Below are 13,193 nucleotides of genomic sequence, written 5' to 3'. Positions count from 1 at the left end.
GGCAGAGCCAGAGTGCATGGAAGTAGTGGTCAGTTGTGTTAAGGTTACAGTGATACTTTGCTGCAGAGTCTAGTTGTTTATCCCCTTTTTCCTGCATGTATATGATGCACAAGTATGTGTGGCTGATGCATAACACACGTGCAGTAATGTAGAGCATGTGTATGTGCCTGTGCCTGTGTATTGATCAGTCCATGTTGGGCAACCAAGCATGGTTGGAGGCGAGGAAGGTCTGTTGTTGCTCGGTGGGGTGACATGAATCCAAACCAGCAGCTTTGCTTTCTGTCAAAACAAGGTGTGGGTGTTCTGTTTGCTGGTGGAAAATAATGTTGTGTGAATATATTAAGACATAAACTGTGAAATGGATCTTAAATAAAATATATTTCAAAGCATTCTGAGAACTAGCTTTGCCAGTGTTTAAAGCTAACTCTAATGAATATTTTTACATTTACAATGGATTGAATGACTATGTATGTGACAGGGGTGGCTCATAATTGCAAACACAGAGATTTATCACTCTGCAGTTCCCCGCAGCTATAAGAAGTGTAGCATCTTTCAGCCCTGCTTTTTGTTTTAAGGCCCACAACGTTACTGTTTTGGTTCTGTCTCACTACTTTCATCATTGTTGTTTTCAACCACAGCAGGCAGCTGTCTTCAGCAAAAAGCTTTAAAAAACCCACTATACGCTCCCTGCCCATCTTTAGACAACAGACGAAGTTAGCAAATACCTGGTGAACAATGTGAAGCATTTATCAGCTAAAGAGCCACATATTTCCCTCAGGAGTTAGTGGAGACCAAAGCAGCAAAAAGGAGAGTAAATATTGGACTTGCGTTTGTCAAGTGGACAGAAACATGACTCCAAATGAATGCTAATGTTGCTCTGTAAGCCATTGTTTTCTTAAATGTTCATAATATGGTGATAATATATCAACATTGTGTTTGCAGCCTGATGCACTGCCCCCAAGTACGTACTTAGTAGTAAGTAGAAATCTAATAAGCATGTTTAAATAGCTAAAACATGTATGTAGCAACAGCCAATAGGAGGCAGTCACCTGACCCGAGATAATCAAGTGCAACAAATAACAAGAGACATCAGAAATGTACGGTTCCTTTTCCTTTTTTTTTGCTTTATACTTTAGGAAATAAATATTCCTCTGACAAAACAAGCAATTTGAAGAAATTCCATGTGCAACTTGTAACCTGATTGGCCTTTTAACTATTTTCTGACATTTTAAAAATTAAATTATTGATTGATTAATCGAATAATCCTAATAATAGGCCATCAAGTCGAAAAGTAATCATTACTTGCAGGCGTCATCATAAGATATATGCAACAACACATCAATATATTTTGGTCTGAAACTAGAATGCAGGGAAACTCCACAACTCCACTGTAAAACTCTTCCTCTCGCTGTGTGGTCACAGGTCTCTGGACACACAGGCTGAATAAAACATGTTATTGACCCAACAGTCCAGTGATTGACTGCCAAATCACTTCCCTCTCCTTCCATTATGTAGCTCTATTTGGCCTGCCACTTTCAGGGGGCAAGAAATTAATCAGCCGAACTGGCGGACTCGTTCAGCTCAGCCTAATTACGGGAGGAGAGCTCAGAGTCACCCCAGAGTCACAACCTCTAACTTAAGGCGTACGGTTTAGTGTAAATGCTTTGTAATTCCCGCAGGTGCCTATTCTTACCAGGAAGTGTTACCTTTGAACAAATGAGTGCCTGACTTATTTCCTCTATTCTTCTTCCTTTATTCTTATGCATAGACCTAAGCCAATGTAAACGATCCATGGACGGGACTGCTATTCTATCTTTCTTGCCCCAGCTGGCCTTGACTGAGTCTATTTCCATTATCCCACCCATTGATTCGCTTCAGTGCCTTTCTCGTGGCTGTGCTGTTAATGTAATTGAATGGGGCATTTTTTTCACCCCTCCTCTGTCCCCTTGGCATGTGTACCCACACACGTATCCTCACACCCATTCTCTCTCAATCTTTCTGCCAGATGTTGCCAGGGCTATCGAGCTGTTGGAGAAGCTGCAGGAGTCGGGTGACGTCCCCGGTCACAAGCTCCAATCTCTGAAGAAGGTCCTTCAGAGTGAGTTCTGCACAGCCATCAGAGAGGTGAGTCACTGTCAAGGGAGGGAGCCGCTGCTCCGTGAGCACCAGCATGACTCATGTCTTTTCATTTCTTTTCCTCTGCAAGACTTTTTTGATGACCTTTCTCATGCTAGCACTCCCTGTTATGGGGTTTTTGCAGCGCTCTTCCAATCAATCATTGTGCTCGGTGCTGGGGTGTTTTTTCCTTGGAGTTGCTGTTGATGAAGTTGATGCTCTTTCACCTGTTCAGTCACGGTTGCTGTGTTGTCCATCTCAAGGCTGTAATACTTCTTCTGTTTATTCCGAAGAAACCAGAAAGGTACAGCGCATCACTTTATGTGAAAAAATGATATATCATACTAGCCAACAGCAGGTTACTGTCCTGTAAGTATAGCTTAGCTTGTACTTAGTATGGGAGTTACACTATAACTTATGATGTTTCAAGTTACTTATAATGAGATGTAACTCAAACTTTAATTTATACCTTCCAAGAGCCTTTCTTAACTCATTCTTTAATACCTTCTGTCATGTTGGAACAACTACAAAGATGGTTAAGACTAATGTTTCAAGAGCCTGAGGAAAATTAAATTGAACAAGTGAATTTGACCACGGGTCTTTCAGTGATGTCTGTGCTTATTCGCCACCAAACAACCAATATACACACTGTACAGATGTCAGCTTTTGACCAGCTAGATATCATTTCTGGTATTTCCCTCTAGCATCTCTCTTCTTTTTTCCTCCCATCTGTGTATGTTTGTAATATAAAGCTGATTCATAAAGTTCCAGGATAAGTGCAAATTTTTCACTCAAGCTGAAACATTTTCAACTCGTGTGGACATTTGCTTTAAGGCAAATTAGTTTTTTTGCGCCCATTCACATCTTTCCATTGACTTTGTATCTAATCATGCTGCATCTAAAATGTGAGTACACTTTCAGGACTAAATACCACTTTAGAGTCATACCATATTTTTAACTTCTACATTCTTTGAAAAGAGGAAACGTGATAAACTTTGGGAATTTTCTTTTACTACTTGTTAAATTGTAGACTACTGCAGAATCTTTCATGCCAAATTGGAAGTTTTTGAGACATTTTTGGTGATATTGGTATTATTTATGACCATATACAGTATACCATATTTACAGTATGATAGGGACAGCATCTGAAGAAACATCAATGTAGCAGCTGATATGCAAAAGTTAACATCATAAGCTAACACACATAGCATACTTTCTGTTAGATGTATTTAGTTGCACAGGATGAAAACTTTGGTCTCTGTGACTCTGTGGTTACGGTCAATTTAAGTTACAATATTTAGCTGTGCCGCAAATGAATGAAGTGGCAGCTTTAATCTTAGTGTTAACACAGTTACAAATTAGCATTTAATATTGCATCATTTTGCATTGACTTTACACCTAAGTTTGTGATTAGCTGGTGCAGCCGGCTGCTATTCCTGTGCTAAAAGCTATTAAAACCCTTACTGTTCCATGATTTGGATTTACTATAAGTGAAAGAAAACACTCCCTGATTGTGTTGCAGTATACAGTGGTGCCAAAATGTGCGACTGATGCTTTGAAACTCAATAAAGCAGGGCGTCGGGAGGAACTGTGGCTATAAAAAACAAATTCTAGTGAAAGTATTTTATTTCACTGCTGTGTTACATCAATCAAAATGACTGCAGCATAATGAAAATATCAGAGGTTATTATTATTGTAATATGCCCTTATTACTGAACGTAAAAACTCAGAGGCACAGTGAACTTTTGACTGCATTGAAAAATTCACACAAAGCTTTTAAATAATCACGGGCCGGAAAATATTATGAGCATTTCATAAACTTGAAGGCTTGATAAGCTCGTTACACTGAATTTTAATTAAGCAAATCACTGTTAGAAATGGGTTTTAATCACATTTCACACGGATGGAATAAAGTGTGAATCATAAACAGGAGTTCTTGTTTTTCTCCTCTTGTTAAATATGCTTCCATTCACACACACACAAACAGCCACCCACTGATCCATCATCTTAACACCATTCATCAGGAAGACGGTGTACAAAGCAAACAAGAGCATTCACTCTACATGACACCACTACACAGGCTGATAACCACAGACCGTTTATATTTAGTGTCCTGTCTGTTGTGATATACTGAAGCATCACCCAGTGACATGTATTTGTTAAGCAAACGGGGAGAAACAGATGCCACAATGGCCTCCGTGTTGCAAGTTAATTGTAAACAGAGTGAACATGTAAATCGTCCTGGAATGAAAGCAAACAATTAGCACACTTGATCAGTATGTTGGGAAGAGGCTGAACTTTTTTTTTTTCTAAGGGGGAATTGTGTTGTAAATTAAAGGGGCATTAAATACGATTTTACTGCTTCGGAGCACAAAACACCAATGATATATTTTGGAATATCGATCTGTATCAGCGTCTCAAGGATATCTGGTTTACCAAAATCACTTTCTAGTCCATAAAAGTTTCTATTACCTTCTCTTTGTAACTTAAATATTTATAGAGGGGTAAACAAAAAACCACAAAGGAGGATTTCAAATGTGACTTTGTTAGTTTTTCCTGAGCTTTTCCCTTTTTCAGGTAGCGTGATGTTACAGAAGCCAACAAGTAGAAATAGGCAGGAGCACTGGATTTGCAACACTTGACACCATAGGGTTCATGTTTTGTCAGGTTTAGGCAACTGAATCACTTACTGTATAGGTTATGTTTAGATAAAAATCATGGTTATGGTTAAAATTGAAAAGGTTAGGGCATTGTCGTGTTTTAAGCCAGCGTTGACCTTTTCAATATTTAACCAAGACCATAATTTTTCTCTAATCTTATCAAGGTGCTTTTTAGTTTTCTAAATACAACAATAAAAATGTTGTAGTATACCCATTTCATTGTTATTTGGGCTGCATTACATTTCCTACAAAATGCTCTTGCTGATGCAAATTAGTTTGTATGAACACACACATTTTTAGGAGATAACAGAGCTCCGAAGAGGCCAAATCTGATGGTGCATCATTTCCAAAAACTATTTAAGGAAGGTTTGGAAATTCATCACACAGACTGCATTACCAAAGAGGAATCGCAGCTAGAATTTGAAACTAAGGCGCTGACAGTCGTATACCTGATTTAATACCCTTTTGAAGGTTATGGTAATGTAGTTACTTTGAATGTTGATTTAGTCAAGCAGTGCTGGGACATTATCTACTCAAGTACAATTTAATGACAAAATCTTGTAAAACATACACACATATATAAATTACGTAATGTACTTTTTGTAGTCTTTTCAGCACATTTCTCAGTATAAGCTTTATTTAATAAATGTTGGAGTTCATAATTTTTTCAGCTAGTGTCTCGTTATAGTAATGAAATGTTTGCTAACACTGGCTATGACACCAGTTAGGAGAAATAGCTTCTGACAGAACATTACGCAAAAAAAAACCCTGACATCATACAAAGTGACAGAAATGAAAAAAGCACTACTCTTCTCCTTTCATCGGGTCCAGATCTGCTCTGGCCTGCTTGGGGAGGCCTGGCACATCCTGACACCAACTGCACGTCTGGCAACCGGCTGACTGAGCTCAGTGCCAGTCACTGGAGTGCAATGACAATGACTCTCAAAAAAACTCTCAAAAGGGCCTCAGCAGCGGCAGCAGATGCCCTTTGCCAAGACGCAAAGATGCAGACCACTTCACCCACAAAGAGCTGGCTAAACACAGTCACCAGGGAAACCATCAGAGATGCTCTGGGATTAGAGGGCTGCAGTGAGGCAGACTATGGTTTATTGTCGATTACAGGTTTGTGAGAGCCGATGATACAACAGCTTCTCTTCGTGGTGCTGAGCCAGCTGGAGGACAGGTTGTAAGTGCAGGCTATTGCATACTGTAGATTATTATTGTTATTATGCAGAGCATTAAAGGAGTTGTTGTTGTGGAATATCACAGTTCTCAACAGCTGTGCCCTCCGATGCACTGTTTGTATCGGAAACAATTAGAAGAGACAGGCTCAGAGTGGAAGGGAATCTCAGTGGCAAAGCAGCAGTTGGGCTGGATTTAATGGCCTGATATGTGAGTCTTATTTTTTGAATGTTTTTGTTTGTGAGTAAGCATTCACCACCACTGGGTTCACTTACCAGATGATCTGTTCTTCTCACACATTGCATCCTTCCATTTCAGGCACAAATACAAAATCACCCCATTAACTGCAATGTATACATAATTCTATACATATATATATACATTATACACTATTCTTAACATTACAGCCAGCCATTTGTCAAAATGGTTTGTATTTTTGCTTGTGTTTGCAGATTAAAGGAATCATATGTATTTACATGTGGTCATGTGAGCTTCAAATTGTGGGACTTGAGCATTTATTCTCCAACAGCACATTTTTTTAGTGCTGAAAAAACTGTCAAATCCACATGATTGTTTTTGCTACTTCAGTTTTTGCATATTATTTGTTTTTGTTTCTTTTCAAATTTAAAATAGCATCAATCATTGTGATGGAATTCTCTGAAAGCTGATTTTCATAATGTAATGAAACTACTATGAATCCAGTAGACAAAAGGAGAGGAAAAATGCATCCATCAATCCAATTTAGTACTATACTTTGTAGTAAATGAATAAAAACAGCAGAAATACTTGTATAGTTTTTTAATGGAAACAGTTTTCCTCCACTTTAAAGCCTTTTTCCACTCCTTGCTATGTAATCATATTCTAATTCATTTTGACTGCACTCACTTCTCTTTCCTGTATGTCATTCATCAGTGTTAACTGCTCTCAAGTTAAAGGAGCCGCAAAACACAGGTTAAACTATTCAAGTCCAACCCTCCTGTTGTTCATTTTAATCACACACACCACTGTGACATTTCATTATTACACATGACCTTTCTTTAAAGTCCAGGCCTTGTGTAATCTGTGATATGATTCCTTCCTCCACACACACACACACGATATAGCTCATTTCACAGTCCCGTGGGCCAACTCAAAGCCTGACAAGATGGACATACTAATCTTGTCTATAGAGTAAAAATACTGCTGTTAAGTCCACCACCAAACCTGATCCTGTACTCTACGTCAATAGAATTTACCAAACATGAATCAGCCTTGTTAAAGATGACAGACCGCCTGTCAATATGAAGAATGAACGGCAGGGGAAAACAGTCTGTTCAGCAGTGTTGGGCTAAATGACAAAGAGGGAGAGTTTGATGAGCTGGTTGTCTTTCCCAGCCACGTTCATCAATGACACGGGGGAGATGATCTCGGGTCTGCGCGTTAGTCTCACTGCATCAGCCTGAATAAGTTGTCAGGGGCAATCAGCCTTGCAAATGGGAAAGGAAGGACACAAGACGAAATGACTGGAAGAGCTAACCAGCTGGAAATGATGGAAAGTGGGAATTTGCAGTATATTGGGTTAGAGAGTCCCACTTGACTAACACAGGAAGTGCAAAAAGCAGGCCAGAGCGATCGCGTATTTTATCAGCTTTAATATTGCAATTGATTTTCCACTTCAGCAGAGATTTTCAATTAACGTAATTGACTGTGTTTTTTTATAAAGGCAAAAGCAAGCGAGGGCGGCAGATTTGTGTTGATTCCATCACAATGCCCCCACATGTTAAGTTAAAGGATGAAAAGTACATTAAGTCAGTCCGTGCAAGTTCAGTATTTTCCCTCTGTGTCATGGTTAGTACCGCCGAAAGGGAAAGTGTATTGTTAAGTCCTGTGCTGGTTTTTTATCCCTTCCCAACAACATCAACCCATTCAACCATCCCCCTCCATCCTCTCCATCTCTCTGACTCAGTAGAGGAAGCAGGAAGCCATGGTTACAAGCAGCGTCGTCACGTCAGTTTGCCCCTCAGGCATCTCTTTCAATTCTCTCGCTTTGTTGGCGTCCTCCTTCTAGGCGCCAGTGTCGGTATCCTATCATGAATGGTGCGTGTTTGTGTATGTGTTTCATCATGAACCACTGTGATGAACCAGGCAAGAAGAAAACATGTAGGAAAGGGTGGACTGAAGGTTTCATTGTTTTAGGGACGGACAGTGAAGACATCTGGCAAAAGAAAAGGCAGAAGGAGAATTGAAATGATGCCTGCGGGACAGCTGGCCTTTTTAGAGCAAAGTGCAGCCACAACAAGAGCAGACTGACATTCAAAAGAACACAGCTATTTGTTCCATGTCGTGGCTCTGTTATTCAGGGCACTGCATTCAGGTAGAGAGATATTAAATGGGCATCTTGTTTGCCTCCTTTAGGGCACAGTATTCTCAGTTAGCCTAGTTATCGTTTCTTATGTTGTTACACTAATGTACCTAAAAAAAAAACAGAAAAACCACAGGACTTAAAGGTGAGGTATGCATTTCTGGAGTAATCAAAATACCAAACAATGACACAGCAAGTAATCTGTAAACTGTAATGTAAGCAAGGTTTTGAGTTTGCAAACTGTCAAAAATTTGATTCTGCAAAGCTAACATGCAAAGAGCACAAGACAGTTTCCTACAGCCAGAACACAAGCTCCAGACAGCTATGCTCACAACTCTCCTGCTATAGCTTACATCACAACAACAGCATATCTTGGCCAACTAGAAAGTAAGCTGCATGTCTGTGGGCAAGCTATTAATGTTACCTGACACACAAATCATGTCTGGAATATTGTTGCGGTGCTCGGTCTGAACCACTTGTTTGTTTCCCACTTACAGAGCCAGGGTTGTCTACAACATCCAGGTTTTTTCAGCAGAACGCACTGCTAGTGGACTGTGAGGAGATATTCGCTGAATTTGACCCAAAAAAAAAAAATGTATTGATTTAGAATATATATATCTCACCTCTAGAGGAGACTCACAACCTAATTGTCTTGTTATTTTTTAACTGTGCACTGTCAGATTGCATAAAATAGGGAGCAGAATAATAGATATTTTATAATAAATGAGAAAAGAATGCAGCAATTTATTATGGTATTTGCCAGTGAGAAGACAGCTTCCCCTGAGCTCACGATGGTTATTAATTAAGCCTTCAACTGCAAAATAAGTAAGTATAAAATCCATCACTGATGCACCCTGTGAGAGAACAGAGAACTCTCATATTTTACTCACTGCTGTGCCACTGCTCCCTCTCACATATTAGATGCCAAATATCGTATGAGCATCGCAGAGCTATCTGTAACACTCCCGTTGTGTTTGAAAAGAGCCATTACTGAACATTTACGTAAAACAGAGACCAATGTTTGAAGGCCCAAAAGCCATCACTTTAACAGATAGATAAAGCCAGCAATGTTACAGTTTCCATGTCTGAATGAATAAGAATAAGAGACAGCTGCAGGTAGAATAAATATGGGTAATTAGCTGTTGCAGTAGTGTTTAGAATGAGGATAACAGAGGGAGAAAAGAAGCCCCTCTGCAGGCAGACACAGGCGAGGAAAACCTTTCATGGCATTTATAAAGCTGTGCTCAGCCTCAAAAAGTCCAAAGGTGTAAGAAGGCCTTAGAAGAAGGTGTCATTTGGGATTTGAGTGTCTGTGTGGACTGCAGTCTCCATTTCTCCAAATGCATCAGTGCTATGAACCTAAAAAAAAAACGTGTTGCAGTCTGAAATGTAGAGCTGCACTCTCAAAAGCCGCTCATTCGGTCTTTGAGATTCATGAGCAAACAAGACAACAGAAGCTCAGGGATATTTTCCCCCCTCCCTGAGATCTTTACATGCAAATATCTCAGGGTTTGTACCCTATAAGTATACATGCTTTTGATGATTCAGAGAAGCAAGCCCTTTGTAACGTTGTACTGTGGTACGTCAAAGCTACCCGGCGTGTTCGCTTCCAGGCAAGCTGCCATGCTTTGATGAGAGACATCATCTAGTGAGTGGAAACAGATGATTAAAATTCATTTCTGAGCCACAACATATATATATGTCATAGGCAAGTTTTTAGTGAGAAATGTGCAGTGTCATTACTCTGATTAAAATTTGATCGCTTATTTGCTCAATTAACTGCAACTTCCATAAATGTAGCATTAAAACAAATAGATGTGTTTGGGCTTGGTAATTTATGTGATTTATTGAGTGAGTTGCACCAACTCAGCAAAAACATTTCCTCTGAGACTTTTTGTAATCAGCCCATACATCTCAATCATTTTAAACTTTCATTTTCATCCTCCTGTCTTGTTCATTATTTAGTTTCAGCATTACAGGGAAAAGGCACATCTGACTCAAAAATGTACAAAGATTATCAACAGAATGTGAAGACAGTTTTGACTTTGCATCGCCAAGATGACTGACTGCATGACGCCTCTCCTGTCCCCGCCTGAACCCGCCGTGTCTTACTGTACTACTTACTGTGTTACCTCTTGTCAAACTGGCCTTTGTCTCGGAGGCTGTGTTTGGTCCCAGTGGGGCTGTGTTGACTGGGTTGCTGAGCCAGGTTCCATTGTCCGCTCGCCCCGCTCCAGTTCTGGTGCTCATTTCGGCACCAGCATTTTCCGCTGGGCCTTAAAAACGCTTCTTCCTGGCAGTCCAAAGCTCCTGTACATATATGTTATGCTAATGATATGCTAATGGCAGCTACAGTTAGTAGGAGTTATCTGTAATTTGGCATGTCGCCAATTCTTACATATTGCACCTTTAAAATCTGAAAGCTGCAGTACAGACTGGTTAGATATATATTTGAAACTCTTGCATATTGGAGTACTTTTGTGCTACAGTATATTAACCGCACATCACACACCACTGTCTTCTCTCTTTTACTCTTTAAACAAGTTCAGTTGTAAAGTGTCTTTAAAGACACGTCTTAACTGTAAAGGTCAGCTGTCTGCATCTATTCTGTCTGCCTCAGCAAATAGGTAGAACCTTGTTTTTCACCCAACTGGACATACAGTACAGCAACCCATAACTTGGAACCAATTCAGGCCCAGCAGTGATGTATTATTGCCTGTTCTGGAGTCTTTTTGTGCTGTTTATGAAGTCGAGGGCAGATTGTGCCTCCATACCCTGAGCTATGAGTTAAAATTATTTTCTCATGTGCTAAGAAATGTATGCATAAGGTGCTGCAAAAATAAAGAGCTCAATACAGCTGAATTATGAGACTCAAGTTATATAATCTTCAAGACTGGTACCCTTGCACCCTAAAACATCCTTAATACGGTAATTGAAAAATTCACTTATCTTCTCTGAGAGAGACAAAATTCTTTTCCTCACTTACCAGATTTGCTGCTGTCTTCACATTTCAAAGGGATTTAGTGTTACAAGGTCTTCACCTACAAATACATTTGCGGGCAAAATAATGAGATTTACATATTATTTGCATGTCTAAGATAAATGTAAGCTGATTTTTTTTTTTATTAGTTCCTCTGGGGTAGTATAATTTGTACAAGCATACAATAACTCTGTGCTTGAGTGCCGGATGTTTTCCATCAGTCAGCATGTTAATGCAGTACGTGTCCATACAGCCAGCTGTGAGCGGACACCATTATTTGACTATGGAAATTAACTGTTTGAGCTCAGACGCAGGGTGCTGATTTCAGTTTTCTACCGTCTGAAACGTAATTATAACACCTGTCTCTCTTCATTTCTTTCAGGTGTACCAGTACATGCATGAAACAATTACAGTGAATGGCTGTCCGGAGTACCAGGCGAGGGCCACGGCTAAGGTAAGAACTGCTTTGGAGGTCTGGATCTGATCTCTACATCAGTTATTATTTGCAGTAAAAAAAAAAAAACATTAAATATGACTGTAGCTAATGAGTGGATAACTTTCTGTTAGTCACATTACTCAGTGGTATCTTTCAAATCTTTTCTTCTGGCCAAAGCAGAACAAAATTAGTATGTTCTATTTTGCTAATGGCCCTCATTAAGAGTGTGTGTGTAATTAAGCAATAACACATCAGAGTGCCAGGTTTGTAGGAATAAGGCGCATGGCTGAATGCCAATAACACATGCTAAAGCACTATCTTAAGAGTGTTTTTGCAGCTATACCACAGTTTCATTATTGATCTTTATGATTAGCTGTTGAGACGGCAATGACACAAATAACTACAATTACTTCAGTCCCTTCAATCCCAACTTCAATTCTACAAACACTTGTCTCTAAGTCTGCCTGAAACATAAAGATTAGATCTCTGAATTAGCTATAGTACAGTAATTTTACAGACTATACAGCCCCTGGAAGCAAACTTGTGATTTGTGATATTGGCTTATAAATTAGACTCAACTAACTGCAAAGAGAAATGGAAGTCCACTGGATAAGAAGCCATTGCACTTGATTTCCTTGAATGTTTTCTCCTAATACTTCTCACAGCAACCCACAGCCCCACTCATGTAAACAAACCGGCATGTGCAGATGAAAAGATAGCTGCTTTGGTTGGCTGACAAGATGCCCCGCAAGTACTGTATATAATGGGGGCTAACATTTTTGTTTACTTTTGGTTGGACTCTCAGACAAACGTTAGGAATGATTTATGTGAAACTGAAATTTATTTGGAAAGGTCTGCAGTGCGCATTTCAACACAGCAACACAGCAACACCCAAGTTGAATAATAGAATGTCTCTTTAGGACTTTCGGTTATCCAAAACCAGTAGATTTACCAGAATAAATATGTTTAATGTGGTCTGAGCCTTGTTCAGCAGATCTTGCTTCAATGTTTGGATTAACCCTGCTACCTACGTGCCTTTCTTAGAGGGTTAAAGCTGGGGCAGGTCATGCATTTCAGAAGCATTTTATGTTATATTTGTATAATGTTCTCTTTAAACCTCAACGGCAATCAATAAATGAAATGCTCTGAAAAGAAAAAGCGTGCTCGGGGAAAACAAGGTCAAACAAACGTGTAATCAATACTGGCATCAAAAGCAGACTTATAAGTTTTTCCCACAAGGAAGACAAAATTTTAAATATTCAGATTTCTTAAAGGCACTGTTTGCTTCAATATGCACCCACTACAATTTCCAGCTCTTCATCCTTGTTTCAACACTCTTCAGTTACTAAATGCTTTTGATTTTAGCTGTAAATATCTCATCAATTCCAATTCAATTCAATTCTATCTGTATACATTTTCAATTTTATCTGTATAGCGCCAATTCATAACAGAAGTTATCTCAGGACACTTTTCAAATAG

The 13,193-nt window shown here is 39.4% G+C and overlaps 1 protein-coding gene across 2 annotated transcripts in view; it reads left to right on the top strand.

The window, feature by feature from the left end:
• Window positions 1–13,193, top strand: part of lin7a (lin-7 homolog A (C. elegans)) — a 35,537-nt gene that overhangs the window by 11,673 nt on the left and 10,671 nt on the right. For both annotated transcript variants that reach the window (XM_035672946.1, XM_035672938.1), the window contains exons 2-3: window positions 2,006–2,124; window positions 11,661–11,732. In XM_035672946.1, the coding sequence (XP_035528839.1) occupies window positions 2,006–2,124; window positions 11,661–11,732 (191 nt within the window). The remainder of the gene's footprint in view (window positions 1–2,005; window positions 2,125–11,660; window positions 11,733–13,193) is intronic.

Source organism: Morone saxatilis, unplaced genomic scaffold, assembly GCF_004916995.1.
Source record: "Morone saxatilis isolate NCDOM2014 unplaced genomic scaffold, NCSU_SB_2.0 Contig10, whole genome shotgun sequence".
In the NCBI taxonomy this organism is placed as follows: Eukaryota; Metazoa; Chordata; class Actinopteri; family Moronidae; genus Morone; species Morone saxatilis.
This window is presented reverse-complemented; position numbering and strand designations above follow the sequence as displayed.